Source organism: Callithrix jacchus, chromosome 16, assembly GCF_049354715.1.
Source record: "Callithrix jacchus isolate 240 chromosome 16, calJac240_pri, whole genome shotgun sequence".
NCBI lineage: Eukaryota > Metazoa > Chordata > Mammalia > Primates > Cebidae > Callithrix > Callithrix jacchus.
The window spans coordinates 84559586-84585940 of record NC_133517.1 but is presented as its reverse complement, the minus strand read 5'-3'; the positions used below and the strand labels follow the sequence as shown (position 1 = coordinate 84585940).

At 33.1% G+C, this 26355-nt stretch overlaps 1 protein-coding gene across 11 annotated transcripts in view; it reads right to left on the bottom strand.

Moving 5' to 3' along the window:
• Positions 1–26355, bottom strand: part of CSMD3 (CUB and Sushi multiple domains 3) — a 1279316-nt gene that overhangs the window by 425200 nt on the left and 827761 nt on the right. For all 11 annotated transcript variants that reach the window (XM_002759280.8, XM_017965625.4, XM_035276379.3 and 8 more), the window contains 3 exons: positions 25886–26002; positions 19691–19906; positions 17998–18186 (listed from right to left, as the gene is read on the bottom strand). In XM_002759280.8, coding sequence (XP_002759326.1) covers positions 17998–18186; positions 19691–19906; positions 25886–26002 — 522 coding nt within the window. The remainder of the gene's footprint in view (positions 1–17997; positions 18187–19690; positions 19907–25885; positions 26003–26355) is intronic.

Below are 26355 nucleotides of genomic sequence, written 5' to 3'. Positions count from 1 at the left end.
CTTCCCTTATTTTTGGCTCATATCATATATTATCATACTGTATCGCTCCTGTTGCAGTCATCTAGTAACTACCTCATACCTTGACAGGATTTAAGCTCCTAGTTCATTGTCACTCTTTCAAAATGTACCTTCTGTCCCATTTCTTGCTGCTTTCAATATATCCTATTCCATTCACTCTCCTGCTTTTTAACAACTATTTTATACATTTCTCTTCTCTAAGATTTAATATCTCCTCCATCCTTCCTCTCAGCTCATGATCCTGCTTCCTACTTCACAGAGAAAATGAAAGTAATTGAAAAAGAACTTGCACCATTTTGTCCCATAGACGTCTGTGTGTCTGTGACCACATTCTTTGACTTCCTCATGCAATCCATTACTTGGGGTGATCCAGTTATGTTCCTACAGCCAGCTACTCAGCTTGCACATTATTCTTGCCCACCTGAAGGCATCTCTCTACTAATTGGGTAATCTCTTAAATCATCAATTTCTCTTGCTCACGGGATCATTTTCATTAGCATAAAAATATGCTGTATTTTTCTATCTTAAAAAAAATTGATCATGTGATCAAACAGCATCTATAATAGTGGAACATTAAGATATTATACAATATCCATGAGATGTGAAATGATATTCAAGCATCACCCATGAAGGACTATGGTAAAAACAAACAAGCAAAAAACTTCAATCAGAATCTAATCAAGGCTTTAGATTTAACTCGCTGATTATGTGACAAAAGTGCAGTGGGGTTGGGAGTGGGGCTGTAGAGACACAAAATGTTCAATGTTACATGAAAGCAATCAGAAAAATTCAGAATGTGGAATATTGTACATGACAACTGGCCCAATCTCTTTAGCAAGTCATGTCACAGGAAAAAAATATTAAAGACTTAGAATAAAAAGAGTACACTTGGATCTTTATTTAGTTCCTAACTTGGGAAAAACAAAGTAGCTTGAAAAGACATTTGGGGGAAATTTCTTGGAAATTTCAGTAGGAACTGAATTAACGATTACAGGTATAGAAACAGTACTACAGTGATATAGCAGAATCGCCTTATTTTGAAAATAGGCATATTAAAATATTTTGGAGTGAACTATCTGATGTCTGTGTTAAAGCATGCCCCAGCTGACAGACAAAATCAATTCCCTATGGCTGAGATACTCGAAGTTAAAACAGAATCAGGAGACCATGGCTTGGTGAGAGAGCAGTCATGTACCTTTATTCTCAAAGCAATGTTCTGAAAGTGTCACAGGATCTTCCTTTTTACAAATAAGCTAAATCAGTTTCTGTTGTTCGTGTCAAGATAGACTGGAAATTCCCCAACTGACTACCAACAGACTTCTTGAGGCCAGCCAGTAAAAAGAAACATATGATGTCGTGCTTAAAGCCATCCAGTCTTCTGCATTTGATTCCCACCTCCTATTGCATCTTGTGATTTTTGCTTCTATAATCTCCTACTCCTTAATCTTTTGTGGGAGTACTTTTAATTTTTCACCAAAGGCTGAATTTCTCCAATCTGAGGATTGCTTTTAGAAAACAAAATTTACCTTTCACTTCTGCGGATCTCATGGGTCTTTTGTTAACATCTGCAATGTACTTTTTTTTTTTTTTTTTGAGATGGAGTTTCGCTCTTGTTACCCAGGCTGGAGTGCAATGGCGCGATCTCGGCTCACTGCAACCTCCACCTCCTGGGTTCAGGCAATTCTCCTGCCTCTGCCTCCTGAGGAGCTGGGGTTACAGGCATGCGCCAGCACACCCAGCTAATTTTTTGTATTTTTAGTAGCGACAGGGTTTCACCATGTTGATCAGGATGGTCTCGATCTGTTGACCTCGTGATCCACCCGCCTCGGCCTCCCAAAGTGCTGGGATTATAGGCTTGAGCCACCATGCCCAGCCTGCAATGTACTTTTAAATATCACAGAAAATTTAACATAAAAACATATATGGCAAAATATCAATAATTGTTAAACCCAGATAGTAGCTATACAGACATCCTCTGTCAACTTTGTCACATTTGACAAATTTTATAATAAAAAGTTGGAGGAAAAATTTCTATTAATTCAACTTTCACCTCCAGCTAGCACTTCATTTCACTTCTTTTCACAGATCTTCTTCTCAACAAAACTTCTCAAAAGAGTTGTCTACATTCACTCTCTGCAATTCTCCTCCTCCCATTTTCTCAGCCTCTCACTCTGACACTGAAACCCTTTATCAAGGTTACCAATGGTTTCCCTGTGGCCACATATATTTGCATTGCTCATGTTATTTAACATTTCAGCTTCATTTGTGGAAGGGATTACTCCTCACTTCTTGAAATTGTTCCTATTTAGCCTCTAGGACACCATTTTTTACTTGTTTTTCTCCTATTTTACAGAAACCCTCTTCTCAGTCTCCTTTGCTGGCTCTTTTTTATCTCCCAGATTTCTCAGCGTTGCTGAACCCCAGGGCTTGGCTTTTTCTGAGTCTAGACTTACTCCCTTTTCTTTTCCAATTTCTTGGCTTTCAAAAATATCTATATGCTAATTACCTAAAAGTTTTTCTTAAATGTGGACTCTCTTTTAGCTCCAGACAGTGTATTCAACTGTAATACACCTCTGTCCAGAGCCTACAAACCATGCTGTAGAACTAGTGAGTATATCTCATTCTCTCTCTGTGGTACACTCAAAAGGAGATTTGCTCTTAGAAATGTCTGAGGTCTGGCTAGGATATAAACTCAGTGAAAGAACACATAAAAGAGGAGCTATGTGAATTCGGATTGGGAAACCAAATATCTGCTTCTGAATTGAAGTTGTTTTACTAATTTATCCAGGAATTGGTATCTTATTAGGGAATACCTGCTTCTGTATATAACTTAAACAAATTAAGTAGTCATTCTGAAGATCTCTAGCACCAATATTCTTCACTTCTCAAAAGTGTCATCTCCTGTCCAAATTAACTGTTCTGCCCCATGATGTTATGCATGGGGTTAGAACCCCTTCCTAACAGGATTCCCTAGCTTCAGCAAAGCAAACTAAAGCTAGGGCAGCCTATATTTGCTATTCATATATGTAAGTGACTGAAAGATGTTGTAAGATGTAAACTTAAACATATTATTTCTTTGCTTGAAACACCTTAATGGATGTCCATCACTCTTTAATACAATGTACAATGTTCTCCAATATCTAAGTCCTGTTTGCCTCTCAATTTGTCCAGTCTTTATCTTGTTAGACCAAATGATGAATGTTTTGTTTACAACATCACATTTCCTGAAGACAGAGTAGACCTTCTAATTTCATCTGTATGCAAAGGAATGAATTTAAGCTCATTCATGCTGAATAAACAGGGACTATTTATAATGAAATAAAAGTAAGGCAAAGAACATTGTGTTATCTGGCACACATAGCTATCAAGCAACTTCTGTGTATCTCATTAGTCTCATCTGTATATTGGAGAAGATAATGATGATGATAGCTTTTGCATCATAGACTTGAGAAGACCGAATGGATTGGTACATGCAAATCACTTAGCATAGTGCCAAATCATCATAAGAAATCAATAAACTTAGTAAATTTTCATTATAGCTCCATTGAGGTTATGTATCCTTTTCAACTAGCTACAGTTTCTAAGTTATGAACAAGATTTGAACCTAGGGAGTTTTTCTCTCTGAGTCCATATGGAATATTATAGGGCTACTGTTTATTACTATATCAATTCTAATAAAACATATACTCAGGCTTCTGAACAACAAAGAAAAATGCATGCATGAAATAAGACCTATTCATCATTGCAAAAAATGTGTCCTTCATGGATTGATTAAAAAGCGAAAAAGAAGGAAGAATTTGCTCCACATTGACTATACCTATATTGAACTGGGGATTCAAACAAGAGCTGCAAAAAACAGCCAGTTAAGCCCAAAACAGATTTGTAGACACATCAATTTTACCTGTTTTAGTAATATCATTTGCTTTGCCTAGGGGACCTTCCTCATCTTTTCTATCTGGCAGAATCAAGCCATTTCCACAAATACATCATTTTTGAGAAGCTGTTCCATATTTATTTCAGAAAAATAATCCCTCTTCGCTACATTATGGTTTTTATTACTAATTCTCAAATCATAGTGTCATAATTAGTCTTCAATATGTATTTTCCCTTGCAATATAGAAGATCTTTGATAAGAATATTTTATTCATTTTTATCTTTACTACTCAACTCAGTGCTCACTAAATATTTGTTGAATTAAGTTGATTTAATTTTTGTTGGATAGTGGGATAGATAAATATATAAAATTCATCATGTGTCTTAAAGAAATTGCTAATGTCTAGTTCATCTTTTCTCTATCACTGTCACCTGGCACAACATACCAGTTTAGTTGTTACTTAAACTCAGTTGGGTAAATTAATGAATAGCTGAGTGAATAAATAAATGAAGGCTAAATTTCAAAAGGCTGAGTTTAGAGTATCCCAAATCTAGATGTTAAGAGAGCTTAATGAGAGAATCCTGATCTGTTAATATGAATGACACTAATTCATGGGAGAGGAGCGGACATATTTCTTTTAAAAAGTGTAATAGATATTAAAGTTTTTGGAAAATTATTAAAGTTATCACCCATGTACAAAGAAGAGAATTATTTTAAAGCTAGTAAGAATATATTATAATATTCACTACAATTTAATCTTTTATTTTTATTCACTTTTTTATGTGCAATGATTATCACTAGAAAGAAAGGTTTTGTAAAAGCTTTCCAAATTTGGTAATGAATTAAATATTATAGAAATTGGTATCCTGAAATTAAGTAAACAAATTCAAGACAAAATTCTTTGGGAATTTTCAAATTTTATTTTTAGCCTATTTTAGTCTTATTTTTTTCTCCTGATGAAAATAAAACTATACAATGTTCAATAAAATGTGTATGCTGTTCAAATCATTCCTGCTGCTTGACTTCAGATCATTATTACATTTCTGGATAATTCAAATAAACAAAGTATGCAGTAAAGAACATTAGCTATGGGATCTGGAAGACAAGAGAAAAATCTATTCTTTACTTCTAGCGTGACCCTTACCATGAATCACTTCATCTCTCTGATCACTGCTTTTCCAATATGGAAACTAGTTAGATTAAAGCCTACCTACTAAGATTATTGTAAGTAAATAAGAGAAATACCATAAAGTATCAGGTTAGTTACGTTTATGTCAACAAATAAATGTTCCAGGCGAGGTACCACCATATACACACTGAGTACTCAATAATGTTATTTTGCTTCCTTCTCCCTTATAGCTTTTGGAAGACTACTAAAAGCCTGAAAATTCTTTAAAGATATGAGATATGATTTCCATATCTGAAACATTTGGTTTTGACAAGCCGGACTCACAGATCCCTTGATGCTCATTAAGTCTATGCAATTTACATGCAATCTTTATTCCTGCTGGTTTCTTTTTAGGTATTTATTTGTTTGGTTTTACTTTTATGAGAAGGCATTGTGAGATCAATTAATATAATGCAGTCAGATGAATATGTTTCAAAGAAGGGAATTTGGGTGGAAAAAAGAAAGCTTGATAATGATGATATTCTTGAAATTTTAGCTGAGAACCAAATCTGTAATGAGATATTAATATTTTTTCCAAGGTCATAAGAAAATGTGGACTGCAAGGTATTGCACTATAATATATTAGTGAGTCTCTACCTTTTGTTTTAACTTCACTCACTTAAGAACCCTTTAGTGAATCATCAGTGATCCCGGTTGACTGCTGCAGTGATCTTGTTTCCTGGGGAGTAGTGGTTGGATTTGGGGGTGGGGATAGGGGAGAGTACATGCTACTAGCAAGGGAATGAAGAGTTTATCATTTAAAAAACTTACAAGACAATTTTTATGTGCCCTCATTTACAAGAAGAAAGGCAGATTTCCTATTAAAATACCATGAGATGGACGCTGAATTACTATGTTAGATGAATGAAGAAATTTGGGATAAGATGGCATGCCAGATTAGACCCCAGTAGAGTTTAATTAAAAATTTTCCAAATTCAAAACTGGTATAAACTAGTTTTCCTATTATAGATACTGGACAAAACTTAGTTCAGTATTTTACACAGGCAAATTACATCACGTCATCTCAAATATCATGACTGGACAAGTGGGAAATCATTTTACATTATCAAAAAAAAAAAAAGAACAAAACAGTGTCTCAAAAAAATGAGAATCAAATGTTTTTCAGGACAAAAGAATCCTCAGAATTTCTTTTAGAAAATAGTGATCAGATTTAAATGAGATTATGATTTTATATGATAGAAAAATATTAATATTTTATACTTCCAGATTGTGTAGCCAGACATAATAAAATGTCAACTAGTGCCAATTCAAAAAAAGTATAGCAAAATTCATAAAATAAAACTATCTATCACCTTTTGAAACATTCTTTGTTGACTGATTAAAACACATGAAGAGAAAATGTTACTTACACATTGAGCATACCAATAATTGAATGGGATTCAAAGAGAGTGACAAAGAGAGTACTCGGGTACAATGCAGAGATGTAGAAAAATGGTTTGTAGCCAGAAATGTATTTTACGGGAGGTTAATAATCCACAAACTCCTTTTACAAAACACCTGCTTGAAGTGCAATATTTAAATTCTGCGAAGAACTTTCTAAAGCTCTAAGTTCATTTTTCTCTCTGTTTTCTCTGTAATTTACCTTGACATTTTTTATGATTACAAAGGATATTGTTTATAAATAAGCATACAATCTCTACCTGACCCATATGTTCCTTCTTGACTCTGGATTTAATTCATGATGACTATTTTATAACATTATATTATTTCTATGGCAACTGTCTTGGTATAATAAACAAAGAATGACTTCAGCTGCTTTATCCTGCAGTGACGGAGCTAGATTTGAGAAGGGTAAGCTTGCAGTAAAGACAAAATAGCTAAAAACCAGAAATGATAATAAAAAATGAAATTAATTTTATCTCATACCCCTAATATTGTCATTAGGGACTGAATGCATTTACTAGGCAGAAAAATGGCAGGCCTACTCTCTTGTATTCAACCTAAATCCACTCCTATTAGTGCCACCAAAGTCAAGGCCGATTGGTACCTTCTATAATGTACTGTTACTACTTTAAAGTCCTATTTTGTTCCAATGCCCTTTTGACTGTTTTCAAAGCCCTAGGTACATTTCAACGTATCTTAGCTAAGTGCTTTACCAGATGACAAACAATAAAACCATTTATTAGAAATCAGCCTCTGTACTAAGAACATATATATTTTCTGCTATTATTTTCAATATTATAAGGCTAAAAGTAAAAATAATCTATGTACACACACATACAAAACAAAAAGACACATGAATTTCATAAAAAAATGGAATTAGAAGAAATTTTAAGATCTATTTACCTAATGTGACAATGAAATGACCTTTCTTCCCAGTTTCAAAATAATTTTAGGTATTGTCAGTCTATTCTAACTTCAACTAAATACTACCCTCTCCTGAGATATGACATCAAGATCTCATTCAGTTACAAGTAGCAATCATTTAATTATCTTCTCCAGTTATCTACACTGTCAGATAATAGTATTTCCTGAGAACTGCAGATGCCACTGTTGTAAGCAAGAACCAGTTTGGGGATACATACAGAATATCGAACTACACTGACACATTTAATGTTTTAATAACTTATGGCTTATAGCAAAAAATTACTCCCAATCTAACTTGCTTTGAATAAAGATACTGTTAATATATTTTCCTGGGAAAAATTACTTAATCTCCCTCTGTTTCATGGTCCTTATTCACACCTCCTCAGACCAAGCCTAGCATATAGTAAACACACAGCATATATTAGCTTTTATTATTACCTCAGGTAAAAATATTACTTATTTGGGACTAATATGTAGTAGGGATCAGTAGCCTAATTAAGTAAAGATATATTAGCTAAAAACCAAAATTAGTTTGTCTGATGACAAAGGTGACGAATATCTTACTTTCTAGGTTAATATTATAACATTTATTTTTGCTTTAAAGCACTACTTAATGATCTACTGTAGTTTTTCTTTTTTATTTTTTCTAGCACATTTTCCAGTATGTCTAGGTTAAATTTCTTATACATATCTGAAGAAAAAGTCTGAACTTGGGTTCAGGTATGTCTGAACTTGGGCAAATTCCAAAACTAGGAAGAGGTCACCCAGAGTTTACACAAAGAGCAAGTTATTCTGACACTTTTGTAATCCCTTCTGGTGTGAGAGTCACTCTTGCAATTGCTTCTAGGACATGACCCTGCAACAGAGATTCCACACAGCACTCCACTCTTTGCCTCTCTTCTGTAACTCAAACTCTCTTTTAAAAAGTGTGTCCTCTTTGTAATCCCCAAACCTATCATTGAACTTTCCAATTATCAGTCAACTTTTGGCTTGCAAACAAGACTTATCGTCAGAGCACGAGGACATATATGGAGAATGAGGTATTTCTAGGAGTCTGCTCTTTTAAGTCTTCAAAAAATTCAAAAAAATTTATCAAAAGAAATTTGATATTCCAATAACATGAGAACAATTTCAATGAAAGACTCCCTATGGGTGAATGACCATATAGATAGGTCAGGGTCTACTGTGTTAAGTTGGTTCGTGATTAACACATGATGAATTAACTTTACAATGTCTTCTATTCAGAAGGAGCACCTGTTACATGCCAAAATTTATGGTAGACACAAAGGAAGTATAAAGATAACTAAGGTCCAGCCTCCACCTTCAAAGGACTTATAGTTATCAGGTAAAATCACCTTTATTCATGTGCCAGCTACAGTATAATAAAATACATTCAGAAACTTATCTTCTAATTAACTGACTGCACTCTAAAATGCTCTCTGTAAATCTGATTGTCTACAAATCCCAAGTGAATGAGAATTAAAGTTCACAGTCCACAAACTAATTTCATTAAATAGGAAATGTGTATTGATCCCTCACATTCTTGTAGATACTATTTCTACTACACGCCTTTTTTTCTTACTTTTTTATCTTATTGAAAAAATTTTTGAGTCAGCTATTTTCCCCATTAAGCTGTGAATGTTACTATATATTAGGGAAGATTTATTCCATCTACAAGTACAGAATTCATCATTTTCTCACCATATTAAATTTTTACACATTTATCTTCTTGTTTCTATCAATCATAATTATAAGCCTCTTCTTAGTAGTCTTTTCAGGCATCGTGATTACTTGTTGGTTGGTTGGTTTATTTATTAGACTTGAGGGATTGTGTGTAAATAACCCCACAGCAAGTGCATTATAGACTAAAGAACAGTGTGACAGCTGAGGCTGAAATGGCAATTATAGTCCTTTATTGGCGATAGGCAGAATGGACTCTGTTTTCCTCTGGAGTACAGCTTTGTTCATGTAAATGAAAGTTAGTAAGTTGAAATGTGAAAGTAAAGGAGCTTTGTCTATATTATATATTTATTTATCAACTCAACAAATTTACTAAAAGCTTTCTATATGCTAAACACTGTTGTAGATAAAAAGACAATTCAATATAGCATGATGAAATCTAGAAAGGGGAAATATGGAAAAGCTCATGCAACTCATAGGAAGGACACCTAATGTCCATATCAGGCTTATCAGAATGAGTAAATGAGATGAGTTTAAAGGATGAAGGGATTAGGGCAAATTATGAAGTGGAGATTGGGGGTAAGAGAGTAACATTCAGAATGTATCTTAAGGGCAATAGAGAACAATGGAAGATTTCAAGTAAGAAAGTGACAACTTCAAATTTGTATCACAGAAGGTTCATTCTGACTCCATGCTTTGGTTTGGGGAAAAGGCACAAGAATGAAGATTAGAGTGCTGTTCAAACTATTGCAATAATAAGGTGTATAATAATAGACAATACTGTCCTCAACTATGATAGGGTAATGGGAATGGAGCTCTACATATCAAAAAGCAAAGTCTGCTTCACCAGTTAAACAATGATTTTTTGTTTTCTCAATGTGATTTTTTATTCTTTTCAGAAACAGCATCTTGCTCTGTTGCCCAGGCTGGAGTATGGTGGCACCAGCATAGCTCACTGCTCCCTTGCTCTTCTCGGCTCAAGCAATCTTTCTGCCTCAGCCTCCCCAGTAGCTAAGACTACTAGCACACATCACCATGCATAGCTAGTTTTTAAACTTTTTTATAGAGAAGGGGTCTCATTATGTTTCTCAGGCTGGTCTTACTATACTTTTAAACCCATATTCTTAAAGATTAAAAAAATAATTTATTTACTTATGTAAACACAAGTAAGAATTTGGTTATTTGCATGTATTAGACTTCTATATAGCCTTAAAATAATAAAATATAGAAAACGGTTGGTATGTTTGCAAATGGCATGTAACATCTTGTGACTGTATTCTGGGATCCATATTGCCATGTAGAGAAATGTTAGTAAAAGACACTAAAGCCAGCCCATTAAGGGACCTAAGAAATTGTGACTTTACCCAGTGGGCAATGTCAAATTACTTAGCGGTTTATGCAAGGAATAGACAGATGATCTAGTCTTTCAGGGGATAACTTGTATGGTGGACAGACTTTAAACTGAACCCCATTATATCTGTTTTCAAGCAATTATACCTTCTTGTGATCTCCTTCCCTTGACTGTCGGCAGGACCTATGGCTTTCTCCTCATCACTCCCTGTATTATGTTACCTTCTGTAAAACTTCATCTTCCTAGCAGACTCACCAGAGACACTCTCCTTGCTGGCTTGATTCATCAAGCAGCTGTATTGCAGAAGACCACATGGTAAGGAACTGTGGATGAAATTGAGCAAATAATTTAAGGCTTTAGCTCCACAACTACAAGGAACCGATTGCTCCCAGTATAACCATGTGACCTTGGAAGAGGAACCTGTGAACTCAGCCCTGGTTAACACATTAATCGTAGTATGTGGATCCTGAGAAGAGGGTCTAAACCATGCCCAGACTCTCAACCCACAGAAAGCATGAGAAAGTAAATGTGTTATATAAAGTCTATAAATATGTGGAAATCTATTACTTATCAATAAAAATCTAATATAACTAGTAAGAATATTGAAGATAAATTAGATGAGGGAAAGCTGGAAACAGAAAGTCCATCTAGGAAAAAGAGGTAACACGATGAGATTATACACATAACTGCTAAATGAGCATGAGAGTCAGAAAGAGTAGGTTTTAAGCTTTTATCAAGTTATGTAATTAATCATCTAGTCACATTATAAAATGGAATGATGATATCCTCTTAAATGGTTTGTATAAAGGATATGTGAATGGAAATATTTATACAGGGTTTAACACAATGCCTACCATGCATTATTCTTATGATACTGTTAACCTTTTTGAGGACCAATGAGAGCTGGGAAAGGATAAAGGTAGTGAGAAAGAAAATGGTGATAAATTTGAGCAATATTTTTAGGTGGTAAGTAATAATGTCTGCTCTGACATGGATAAAAAGAAAGGGAGGAAGGAGTGAAAGATAATGCATCCTGGCCAACATGGTGAAACCCCATCTCTACTAAAAATACAAAAATTAGCTGGGCGTGGTGGCATGTGCCTGTAGTCCCAGCTACTCGGGAGGCTGAGGCAGGAGAATTGCTTGAACCCAGGAGGCGGAGGTTGCAGTGAGCTGAGATTGTGCCACTGCACTCCAACCTGGTGCCTGGCGACAGAGTGAGACTCTGTCTCAAAAAAAAAAAAAAAAAAGAAAGAGAATACAATTTCTAGGTTGGATGACTGAATGACAATGATGCCATAACTGAAATAGAGTGCAGAAAGAAAGGCTGATTTGGCTGAAGAGATGATGAGTTCTGCCTTGGCAGTGTGAAGTCAATGTGCTTGTGGGAGGACATCCATATGGAGAGGTCCAATGTACTCAGAAGAGATTTGGGTGTAGGGACAGATTTGGAGATGGTTCAGAATTATGTTACCAATGATCTTCATCAGTATTCACATACAAACGCATACACTTCTAACAATCTTTTTTAAAAACATGAGAACTATTTACTTTTAGTAATAAATACATTATGAGTTTAATAAATGGAGCCCAAGATGAAAAAGTAGAGACTGGGTAAAGGATCCTTTCTTCTTTCTCTAAAGAATAAATGAGCAAGAAATGCTCAAATACAGAAGAGATGTTTATGTTGAATCCGCTTGATGAGTCTGTTGCAAGGGCCAGCAAACTATGGCTGCAGGGCCATATCCAGATTATTATTTTTGTAAATAAAGTTTTATTGGAACACAGCCACATCTATCTATTTATGTATTGTCTATTGTTGCTTTCACAATACAACCTGCAAAGCCCTAAATACTTACTGTGGAGCACTTTACAGAAAATGTTTGCCCACCTGGTCTATTGTATAAAAAATGGTGGTCTTCTAACTTGAAATGGTACATCGATAAATAAGGTAATAAGGGACTATTGCTTGGTATGCCACAACACTCATCTAAGAATTGTACAAAACTTTTGTTTCCGGTATATTTCGTTTACTTATTACTTCTAACATTTCTGAGCATGCATTTTCTCAGCTGTTAAATAGAAATAACACCTCCCCTGCTTACTTCATAAGATTGTGAACAAGAAACTTTTTAAAAAATATCTAGATGGCATTGAACAAATATAAGTTAATATTATAGATGCTTTTATATTATATTGTTAAACTATGAAATCAATACACTCAATCTTAATCACACAAGAAAAAAGCAAATATATATTTCTTTATATTACTTAGTAGAGCACTTTTCTATCTAATATTTTCTTTTATCTTTATCATAAGGATTTCTGTTAAATAGAACTCAAACTGGCATCATCCTTTCCAGAAAAGAGAAATACAGGAAATTTAGGTATTTGCTTAAATCAACCAGCTGGCCAATGGTAAAATCTAAAATCAATCTAAGTCTCTTAATTTCCAATTTGCTTTCTACAGGGCCATATATCTGCATTGCTGACTAACATAATAGATCAGTCATATTTGATATACATGTTTGGGCAGCAGATAGATATAATTTTAGTATAGAGAACTTGGAGGTTAAGATAAAATAAGTAGAATTTGTTTAAAGAGACATTGCCTCTTCAAATGCATTTTATTCTTTCATATTTTGGACTTTTAATACATATTCATTGTAGAATAGTTTTAGGTTCACAGAGAAGTTACAATGATAGTACAGACAGTTCACATATTTGCTGCACACCCAGTTTCCTCTCTTGTTAACATTCATTTTTAATCTAAGAAACAAATAACTATCAACATATATCATCTAAAAAGTCAGAAAAGTGAGAATAATATGTAGACATGTAATATAGTTATCATTTTTCTCATTTGACTCATGATTAAGGCAAGATGTTGTTACTTGTCCAAGGTCAGATAAAAAAAATTAATGACACATGAAATTAGAAACAGAAGTAGATGTGTTAAATGGGGGATTATGAGGATGAATGAATTAATATCTTTGAAGTGACTTCAAAATGTGTGGGCTTCTTGAAATGTGTGAACTCCTGCCTAAAGACAAATCATTACTAATATTTAACTTGCTAATCTACTTTCCAAAACAACTTTCATTAGCTCCTTGTTTATTTGCAACATGGCCTAGCTTGGTTCCTGGCATATTGGGATCCTGAGTGAAGACATGCAAGTCTTTCCTAATTTAAAAAGATAGCCATGTAAATGAGTGTTTATGTAAAGTAAACTTTAGAAAAAGAAGACGTGTACTTATCTTAACCGAAAAAAAAGTGTTTCTTATTTTAATCAACTTATCAACTTATAGGTACTTTTTAAAATTTTTATTTTATTTTATTTTGTTGTTGGGTATTGGTTGCCACTCAAAAATTTGATCAGATATTCATTCCTGAGAAACATGGCTCTCCAGGAAAATCATTCAAATACAAAACATCTTAACTAAAATATCGTTTTTTACGTTTTTAAAGTTTTTTCCAAAATGTGAAGTATAATTATAGATATGTATTTCAGAAAGTAAAACTTTCATCTTGATTAGTAACTAGTAAACAAGATTTTGTGTATTGAGTGCTTAGCTGCTAATAGCATAATAAAACTTTTCCTGTTATATTCTTGATTTCTATCAAGATTCTTCTGCTTCTACAAATTTCTCTGCATTTTAGCAACATCAGATAAATGGGCCATGGTTGAAAACATTTTCCTTTAGTTAAATAGAGGACAAGCATAGTAAGTTCTCTAAAGCCATGTATCAACCATAATGAAAGCCATATTTCCTCTCAACTTCATCAGAATCTCCAATCAGAGACGATGGTGTGCCTCTGTGAACTGTACACAGAATTTGGACTCAAAACACTATAATAATCATGGAACTGCCCTTGGGTTTGTGTTCAACTTTGAGTATTTTTGTAGACATCATATATTTACTGATAAAAGAGTTGTATTAAATTTACTTTCACAGCATTTGTGGGTTTTTGGAATGAGATATTACATGACAGAATTCTTCATAGATGTAAATGGTCACATCATGGTACTATTACATTGTAATATTTTGTTAAATATTAAACATAAATGCAGAGCTTATGCAAGAAATCGTTTAAAGAAAAATGTTATTACTCATTCAACATCCAGAATAAGATAAATTTTGCCAAAGTCTACCAAAATAAATGAAGATACCAATCAACCGGTACACTAAATATTGAATCAAAATTTATATAAATAAAATATAGTTTCCAAAACTAGCTTTATCAGTTGCCTTAATGTCCAGAGTCAGATGCCTACATAACCTATATATACACAAATCATTTTAGTAAATTTTAATATTAGTTTCATATTTGATATAAAATCTAAAAACTCATCTGGGGCTTGTTCTGGGAATGTATCCATCATTTGTACCCTTGTGCCAGAAAAATAATGTTTTATTCCAATTAACCAAAACAGAAGCAAATTTTTGGAATACAACCTATGTATAATTTGGCTATTGTTAACCAGAGTTTTTTTGCAGTTGACAATGCTGAAGACTAACAATTTTTTAAACAAGTATGAAATAGAGAATTGGTGTTAGGATATATGAAGTAAAAGTACAGAGAGATTAATAAGAAATAAAACCTGTCCAAGTAAACTAGCATTGCTAAAACTGAGCATCTGTTCAAATGGATGATTACAAATAACATGCATTTTATTTGAATAAAGACAGAATTAAAAAAAAAAGAAAAAACAAAATAAGAAATATATACGTATTTGTATGTAGAATCAGAAATTCAAGAAGGAACATGTTTGTTTTAAAGCATGAGCAAAGAAGTAAAGAAAAAGGTTCAAAAAATTTAGAGAAGTAATATTTAAAAATATATTTCTTGTTAAAGACATATTTTTTCTGGTCTTGTAACTGAAATGTATTCCTACCATGGAATTTATTAAGGTCAATAGACTTAATTATAAATTTCAGTAAGCTTAAAAGCAAGCACAGCTAATCTGAAAATGGTGGGGGGTGGGGGGAAATTCTCATGGCAATAACTGCTTTCTAAATTTGTCCACAGGGTAATTTTCTTTCATCCTTCCCATTGAAGATTTAGGCACAAATAAACCAGTCTCAAAGAAACAACTTAATAAAACAAAATTAACTCAAAGTTACTGATTTTTGCAATGTCAGGTCTTCATAAATCCATTTATTAAAATGCATTGTAAATATCAACTAAATTTTGAAAATATACATGTAAACACTTTTTTTCAACCTATATAACAGCCTCGCATGTATTCAGTTACTCTGAGAAAAAATGTTAATTCTGTATGATAGAGTCCTTCTGGAATCACTTTTCCCTGGACACTAGTGAGAAAAATAATGGGCTTTGAAATGAAACAGTAGTGCTACCTCTTAACAACTTGATGGTCTTGGGCAAATTATTTAGCATCTCTAAGGCTCCAGCTTCTTCTAATGAAAAGTTAAAGAGATAATATCAAGATTATAGTAAGGATTAAATGAGATAACTTTATATAGGAGAGCCTAGCAGATCTTCATAACGTTAGTGTATTATAAAATGGAATTATCTCCTACTATATTTTATTTTATAAATTAAATGGACAGGCTGGAAAGACAGCAGACTATACTCAAAACAATTAGTTAAAATAAAATCTAAATTCAGAATGCTTTCTATATTCCAGGGATTGTGCCAAGTGTCTGATTTACATAACTAATTTATTTTAATCTTAATAAATAACCCATAACAATGAGTTAGGTGCTACAGTTGTAACCATTTTGCTGATGAGTAAAATGAAGTTTAGAAAAGTGTATTGGCCAAATGTCAAATGATAAGGCACTCTGCAGCCCTCACTTGAACTATTCCAAAGGTTTCATTAACTAACTTTGAAAATAGTCACGAAAATAAAAATGGACATAATGAAGTAAAGTATGGGAATTTCAAATCTGGCAATAGCAAGGGGGAAAAACAACAAAATATCCAAAAAAAAAAAAAAAGAGGAAAGATAAAAAGAATGCACCCTGCATAGCTCTTATAAAATATGTCCTGAGAGTATGATTATTAATCACCTCCTAATTTCAAGCCTCTGTGGTTGCTTGCGCCATTTCTATAAAAATTTGTGATTTTAAAAAGCAATTTAATCTGTTACATATCTTGAAAACAATCTCATTACAATCAAAGACTTCAGACCCACATTAACTTGGATGATCATATTTTTTGGCTTGATTTGTAGTTCTATAGGAATTCCCACATTCTCTATATTGGACAATACAATGAATGAGGCAAAAAGGATATCACTTCCTTATTCTTATTTTAATCTGTGGAGTATTTTTTTTTTTTTTTTTTTTTTTTTTTTTTTGAGACCAAGTTTCGCTCTTGTTACCCAGGCTGGAGTGCAATGGCATGATCTCTGCTCACGGCAACCTCCGCCTCCTGGGTTCAGGCAATTCTCCAGCCTCAGCCTCCTGAGTAGCTGGGATTACAGGCACACGCCACCATGCCCAGCTAATATTTTCTATTTTTAGTAGAGATGGGGTTTCACCATGTTGACTAAGATGGTCTCGATTTCTTGACCTCGTGATCCACCTGCCTCAGCCTCCCAAAGCTCTGGGATTACAGGCTTGAGCCACCGCGCCCGGCCCACATTTCTTAAATCACATTTAAATCTCTACCAATTTTCCTGATTTTGTAATATATTATAACTTTCACTGATTTGTGACCCAGAATTAGATTTAAAATTAATTTAAATTAAATGCTTGTGATATTTTTCAATAGCTTTAAAAAATAATTATATAATGACCATTTGAATCTTATTCATTAATAAGACTATGTACTTACAATCAGTAAACAGCAAGAAGTTCTTGCTTTCATGTTTTCTAATTTAAATAAGGAATATGTCTTAATGAAAAGCCTTTAAGTTTATACTGAACATTTTTTTCTTTTTATCTGTCAAAATATTTACTTCCAAAGATTGAGATGGTGATTTCACACTTACAATACTTTAATTACAGGAATTCTTCATTTCACAACATAAATAAGTGGCTCTCTTAATGTATCAAATATTGAGCCAACAAATTCATTGACAGCCCTTAAATTAACTATCTATTCTTCATTTGGCAGTTTCTCTTGTAATCATCTTTTATGCATGTTAATTTTAAGTTATAAATTATTGTCAAAACCTTAGTCACAATATACTATCAATAAAATACAAGAATTTTTTTGATTCTATCCATTTCTATCCTTCCTTTATCTATCTAATCTATCACCGATCTCCATATTATTATATACCTATCATATTCCTGCTATCTATCATCTATCTAACTATTTATCTATCATCTATCTCCATGTATCTACATGTGTATCTCTCTATCTATCTATCTAATCCATTTTTTATCTATATCTGAAAACAATTTAGAAGCATGGTTTCTTGAATGGAGCAGTAGAGAAGTTAATTGCATTATACAGATTGCCAAATAGAAAAAAACTTGAAATAACTAATGTAAAATAAATGAAGAAGTTCAACAAATTATAAAAAACAAAGGGTGTAACCATGCATCTCCATGGACAGTGACTACACATACAAGCAAATGAAAGCAGCTGACCACGTACCCACACACCTTGGCAGGGGTGCACTCCACACTCGTCGGCCACCACCAAGACAGATGATCTCTGACGTTCCTTCCAGTCGATAACCCGATGAGCATGAGAAGGTCAGGGTGTCACCAACCCCAAAGTTGAAACCAATTCGGTTACCATATTGAGGAATGCCAGGATCTTCACAAGGTTCAAGGTTATATTCTGTAAATTAGAGAGAAAGATTTCCCCACAGGGGAGGAAAGGACAAAGAAAATGATAGTGGTTACTTTTAAGGGTATATTCCTATTGCTTTTAGAACCTAGTCATATATTTTAAAGTGACTATGTGAATAACTATCAGAACATACAAATGGCAGGCACACATACTTCGATTCTTTTGTGAAATATCTAATAACTTGATAAATGTTTTATCAAGTATTAGATACTTGGTATTCAAAGATGAGAATATATAATCTGAGAAAAATATAGCATTTATCTTATTTTTTCTGCATTTGAAACATCTTCATCTAATATCTTTTTGACTTATAATGGCATAAGAACGACATATTTTCAAACACAAAATAACATTTGAAATGAAATCATTTGTGCTTTTGAAATGCATTTTGCTTAATGTTTTACATTTAAATGATAAAGGCCCTCTGCTTCTTGTATACAAGAAATTCAATTAATGCATATTCAGAAAAATACATGACTTGAGATGCAAAGGTTTATGTGAGACTGAAGTGACCATCCACTGAAAATTGTTATATTATGGATTTTTACAGGAACTTTTCCCCAGGCAATAAATGAACATTATGAAAATGAACAACTAAACACTCTTCAGGGTATGAAACAGTAGCATTGATTAAATATTATAATTTCTATACAGTCCTAAGGAGAAGTAGGTTATCTAAAAATATTCCCAAAGCAGTTACTGTGTAATTGCAAAAAAGGACAAGAGGCATTGTTTCATGTTGATTAGCTAATATTTTACGCTTTAAAATTTTTATTTGAACTTTTTTTAAACATTCTAGGTTATGTTCATTTACTATTCATGACAAATAGGTTAATGATTTTAGCATTCAAATATTTCCATCCAAATACTAAAATAATTGCTTAAGAACAACGTTACTGTTATATCATTTTAATGTTAGCAAGTTGGCATAAGATTTACTTATTAATTTGTGTCTGTATTAAGAAATAGCTAGTTGTGTCCTTCAAATGGAAAGTAGAACTCAAAGCAGTGGGAATACTTTCTACTGTCTTTGGTCCCATACATTGGTTCGCCCTGTAATCCAAGCAATGTTACTGTCTATAACTGAGGTTATACTAGAAGAAAGGAGTAACTATGTTAATTTGATTATAGATTATCAAATTCCAGAATAATAAATTACATTTATCTTAATCCTTGCCTGTGGACTATGCCTTCTATGCCTTTTCCTAGACACAAGATTGTAAATTAAAGAAATGTAATTATTGTACTTCTAGTAGATTTATAGCAAATTAATTTATTTTTTGCTTTTTCCCTTATTTATTACTAGAGATAATCTTCAATGTATTCCAAACTTTCCTTAAAACTTGACAGCTATTTCTTTGCTTTCTTCTTTTTTAACTTTATCTTCTTTTCTGTTACTTTTCCCTCTATGTTTTATTGTCAGTTATGCTCATAGCTTGAAAAACTGATGTTTTAAAAGTTATTGAATGAGGTCTTTTTTTTATTTTCTCACCAGAGAATGTAATGTTAAATCCTTCATATGATATTGAAAAATCTGAAATGAAACGCAATTGAGCCCTGAAATTTCCATAGAGACCAGCGTTGATTGTTGGAGGAAGATCTGAACCAGTCAGGCGTGCCAGTGGTTGGGTAAAACTGCCATTCTCTGTGATCAGTAAGTAGTCATGATGATCTTCTAAATGAAAAGTGTGGAAGTTGAACTGCACACCTATTTAAAAAATAGAAAAATTAAATTTACAGGTATATCAGTAAAACACAGAGAGTTTCTGTCAAATTAACTATTAGCCAGGACTTTACTTATAATTATATTTTCTGAAAATGAGAGGCATTGTTATAAAATATTCTAAATATATAGTTACATAGTTTATTATTCTTTTTGTGTGTGTTTTTCCTTCACGTTCATTATAAAAGACATAGTGAGTCATGTCTTGGAAACTCCCTGAAATAAAATTAAAAATCAGTTCCCAAAAAGGAATTATCTGATCTTCTGAAAATTTCAAGAGAAATACATATCTTTTGTTTATAACAGAGGTGCAACTTCCTGGTAAATATCGTACATACCTCCATTTCCTTCTTCAATCCCCTCAACCAACATAAAAGCAGTGCTAGATATTATAGCACTTAACTTCCAAGAGAAATATGAAACAGGCATAGGGAATGCTATTTGTTAAATAAATGTAATTATTCTCCATTTATTTATTTGTCACATATTTCAACCTGTGCACATAATTTGCTTGAAAATTTATATATAAGTGCTCTGCTCAATTTTCACAAACTGAACACCTTTGCGAATAGTATCCAAATCAATAGCCACAACATTAGCAACAACCAGAGCCTTCTTTATAAAACTGTTCTGCCACTTTAGTTTTCCAAAGGTAACCACTCACTCAACTTGTAATAGGAAAAATTTTGCTGCTTTGTATATATATTTTTTAGTTTCTAGAATGGAATCATATAACATACACTTTTTTGGATCTGACTTCTTTTACTCAACATTAGGTATGTGAGATTTCTCAATATAATTGTGTGTAGTTGTGGATGGTTCATTTTTGGTGATGCATAGTATAGCATTCCACCTTGTGAATATCCCACGTCTATTTCCCTGTTCAATTGTTGATGGTTACAAGTAACATTCTTTATTCATTTACATTTTTGTTCCAAATGTTGGAAATTCTTAAGAGTCTCCATTGTTATTAAAAGAAAGTGATAGAAAGTGAGACCAAAAGAAATAAACTGAAAACACAAACATTAACACAACAAAATTATTACTGCATAAAAAATCAGTAATTTTGTATTTGAGAAAGCTTTGAAATATATAACGTACTATATTCAGATTATTTTTCAAAAATGTAAGTTTTGATTTTTTTCTCTCCTCTTTATAATGGGCAGGAATACAAGAGCCCTTTTAGAGGGAGTCCAAACATTAAGTCAGTTTTTCAAATGTTCTACAGTATAAAATCAGTATTGGTACTAGACAGATGGAAAGGAAATGGAATTTTGACATAGTAAAGAGAAGACGCTCTGCTCTCCAGATTAGCTGCTACAAAATAATGTAAGGGTGGAAAGTTCAGATAAGTCAGTCTTATTTCTGCAATAAAGCTAAGAAAGAAATAGTTGTACAGTAGGAGAGACAATAGATTGAAAAAAGAGAAATAAATCATCATATATACTATCTACATTTTCAAGAAAAATGTGCTTGTTCTGTTATATATAAAATGAATTATTTTAAAATGAATTATTTTAAAATTTCATTAAATAATTATTGGTACCCACAAAGCCACTGTTAAGTATTATTTACCTTTCTGAGCCCTTCTTACCCCATCTGTAAAATGGGGTTTTAATAGAGTTGTTTTGCAGTTAAAATAAGGTAACACGACAATGACTTCGCACAGTGACTGGCACAGAGGGTGTATTCAATAAATGTTATTGTTATTGATCAGTTCCCCAAAATGAGAGCTAATGTCCTTCCTGTTACTTAGCTCTGGCCAGCCACTTTATAAAAAGAAGTTGCTGTTCATCAAGTCATGGATTAAATGGTAATATCTGCTTTCTTTCACTACTGCAAAACAACTGAAGACTTTCAAAGTCGAGCCAGAGATCAATTAATCCAAATAAGTAAATGATCCTGAGAAACTGCTATATTTTAGCCATTACAGAATATAAATATTTAGAAGACTGTAAGTAACTCATGGCCTGAGGAAAAAGATAAACGAACCAAAATTTTAAGCATTCTGCCAAACTGTTTAATATAAGTCAGTATACGAGCATCACAATAGACGTAACTAGGCCAGGCACAGTGACTCATGCCTGTAATTCTAGCACTTTAGGAAGCCAAGGCTGGCGGATCACAAGGTCAGGAAATCGAGACCATCCTGGCCAACATGGTCAAATCCCATCTCTACTAAAAATACCAAACAATTAGCTGAGCATGGTGGCTCGTGCCTGTAATCTCAGCTACTCAGGAGGCTGAGGCAGGAGAATCGCTTGAACCAGGAAGTCAGAGGTTACAGTAAACCGAGATTGCACCACTGCACTCTAGCCTGGCAACAGAGCAAGTCTCCATCTCAAATTAAAAATGCAGGTAACTAATTTGTCAAAGAGGTCAGTAGAGATGTCTAAAAATGACCTTCAAAAGTAATGACCATCCAGGTCTGGTGCTCACACCTGTAATCCCAGCACTTTGGGAGGCCTACGCGGTTAGATTGCTTGAGTCCAGGAGTTTTATGTCAGCTTGGGTAACATGGCAAAACCCTGTCTCAGCCAAAATATACAAAACTTAGCTGGGTGTGGTGATGTGCACTGTAGTCCCAACTACTCAGGAGGCTCAGGTGGGAGCAACACCTGAGCCCGGGATTGAGGCTTCAGTGAGCCAAGATCAGCCTGGGTAACAGAATGAGAACCCATCTCAGAAAACAAACAACAACAAAAAAAACCTAAAGCAATGACCTCCCAAAGCAAAAAGACAATGACCTTCAAAAGCAAGAAGTTTGTGGAGGTGCAGACCTAGGATAGACATTTTGGAAAGAAGGGGATTAGACAGGCAAAGACATACAATGCTAACAAGACAGGGAGAAAAAGTCAGTGGTTTCAATATCATAATTATTTCTTGTAAGAATGCTAATTCATGATGCCAAATAAAGGTAATCTATATTATATATATATATAGAGAGAGAGAGAGACATACTTAAAGTAAAATAATGCTAATACCTTGGTTTTAGTTACAGTCATGCCACCAGCTATTGCCTAAAGGGTGCAATTTGGATTACCTTTTTCCTAATCTGTAAAGTAATAAATGTGGACTATGCTTTATTTAAGTACACTCCAACTTCTAAGAGTCTAAGGATTTTTTTTTTCTGATGTACTTTTTTTTTTTCTCAAGGTTTTCAGTAACTACTTATAATTAGCATCTTGACTTCTACAGTGTGTTTCAGGAAAATCTCTCATGGTGCCCTTGTGAATAAGGAGCCATGTAGGCCAAATGATACTGTAGTTAACTGACTTTGAAACTATTGAACAATTGTGTATGTTCACACACCTTGACTTAATGTTAATGGTGAAGAGACTGCAGATGGTACATTTAAATTTTATTATTTCTTAAATATTTAGATATTTAAATCTATCTTTGTAAAGATACTTATAGACCCTTAAAGTACTAATTATCATGCTTATATAAGAATGTAAATGAATATAATATAATATAAATGTAAATGAAATGTAAATCATTTTAAAACGATCTCATAGGAACTCTGAATCAAAATCAATATGATAAAATATAACGGGGTAAATATAAAAGTTTGCATGGAAGACAGAAGAAAAAGCAATGACATGATTATAGAATTTTAGGAATTGAGTTTATCTGTATTTTAAAGTCCCAGTAACCTAAAAAGATGATTTAGGTTATTGCAGACTCTATCAATTAGTAGTATAATATGGCAGCAAGAAGTTAATTAACACCAACACTGTCTTCTTTAATGAAAATAATTTTAGTGTTTCACTATGCCATGATATGTTTATTTTAGAAAACCACATTTTAAAGAGATAAGCTGGAAGGCATCCAGAGAAAGTTGATTAGAGCGGTGATGAAAACGAAAGTATTATCTTATGATGAGCTAAAGGAACTAGGAGTGTTTAGTATGGTAAGAAAAGACTTGGAATAAGGATCTAGGGATAGTGGACATGAGAAACATGGTAGTCTTAGAATGGTGAGGTAGTGTGTTTCAGGAGCTTTTGTTTGGAGCAAAGATTAGGCTGTTTTTATGGTGTAGCTCCAGAGAGCAGAACAGGGATAATGGCTGCAGAATAATTTTTAAACAATTAAATACCTAAAAAAATGACCGGGTTTTCCCAAGAAGTACCGTTCCCATCAAAAGAAATATCCAACAGGCCAATTCATCATGTTTTTGGAATACCATATGGAGAAACTAGTTTTCTGAGTAAGAGATTAGACTCTGTCACTTTGGATATTTCTCACGACTTGGAGATTTTTTCTTTCATGCAACTTTGGCTACACTTTGGAAGAGTTGTACTTCCAACAAACTTAGTTGGTTCTTAAAAGAAAGGCATCTACATCTGCATCTCTTGCCTTGTAAATACAGATTTAACTAACACTTGTAACCTATGAAGATGCAAAACCTTGTGTTAATTAAACCTCTATTTACATAGCAAGCAATATGTAGCCCTCCACTCCCTTCTATAATATCAGGGAGCTTATCTTAAACTCCATTAATCAACTGCACACTGGAATAACAGGACACTTTGGTTAACTTCCAGCAAAGAGTCTTGTATTAATAAAGAGCAACAAAAATCAGAGTTTTTAAAGTCTTCTACCTCATTCCTGCTATTCAGTACTAGAATACTCATTTTAACAACATTTTCCTCAATAATATTTAGTTCATTGTAGAAACCTAACAAAAATAGTCCTGGCATAATTCTCATTTCTTGATAAAATAATTTGTAATTTTATTGAAGGCAAACTTGATCTGTGAAAACACAATAAATTTAAATGTATTAAACACAAGCTTTTAGTTTTAATTGTAATAACATCTTTCCATTGCTAAAAGTATTTTGTTTTAATTTTTTTTTAGATTTTCTATATTAAAATCAGTAAGTACAATTTACTAATAAAATTCAATTATATAATACACCAACAGGCTAAAACAAAGAATACTTATCAAAATTAGATTTTAAAATGAATAAACTAGCTCCCTTAGAAGATTAGCTCATAGAGATTTTCAGGTAAATAACTTTAATGCATTTTTTGTTTTGATGTATTAGAATGGTCATTTGACCATTGGTAAGTTGTTACCTTGATATATTACACTGTACATTGATAAATTTGAAGTATGTACTTATACATTTCTAATTATAAGCAATATTTTCAAAAATGGATGGTAAATAAAACATGAGTAATTGTTTAGCAGTCCCTTTTTTTAAGCACTAAGAAAATGAATTATTAATTATGTAAAATTGTTTGTTATGGATTCCTAAAGGAATACATGTCATTCTTTATAGGATTCCTTTCAAAACAGTGAAGTAGGTTGTAAAAGTTTTGTGAGTTTAGTTGAATCTCATGAATGAATCATATTTATATTACAGAGCCTTTTACTTACTTATTTGTAAAAGGACATTTATGAACCTCTATCTTATGCAGATTGCATTTTTACACTCTAGTTTAATTATGTGAGACACATATGCAGCTCTGCACTAAAGAATCTGAGACACAGATATTTATACAATGGCTATAAATTTATAAATTATAAGCAAAAACATTTATAAACAAGTGTATATAAACATATACTAGTTGCTTTAAAATTGGCTCAACACATCAGAGCATCTCACATACCCCTTTGAACTCCTGAAATCAACTTCTTAACACTATGACAGAAACTAAAGCCATCTGGTTTGAGGTTTTCTTGTTACAAAAATTTCAAATGACATTAGTTTATTATATCAAAAGTAAAAAAAATCTCATATCACCAGCCTGGTAAAAACGAGCACAATATATAATACTATAGAAGGGTAAATATAATTCCTTGTGGCAATTATTTAAATTGAAATTTGTTTTTGTATATTTTAGTATTGATCTGTTTTTGCTCATGCAAAATAACATGTAAAGAACAATGAAATAAAAATAGATTCAATGAAAATTCAGAAGACAGCCCAATTATTATTTTGTGAAGCAAATTACCTTTTCCATGGGTTACGTCAACCGTCCACGTACAATTCAGAGAATTTGGATAAAATTCTGGGTAACCAGGTGATAAGATTGTCCCACTAGGCCCTCTAACATCTCCTCCACACAATGCTGAAATACAAAGAAATATAGCCATGTGATTGGCAGTGAGAGAGGCAGGGTGTGAACAAATCTCTTATCGTCTCTCTTGAAATAAGGAGTCTCATTATCTTTGCTTAAGCTACATCATAGTAATAACAGGTGTGTATTAAGACCTTTTCCAATACTAGGAAATCATTTTATCCACCGCAAGCACTAGAGAAGGAAAAGGTATTTAGTAGCATCTGAGAATTACTACTGTTCCCAAGAGAACATGGCTCCACTTTCCACATTTGAATTTGATGTACTAATACATTTCTAATTATAAGCAATATTTGCATAAATTGATAGCAAATTAAACATGAGTAATTAGTTGTTTAGCAGTT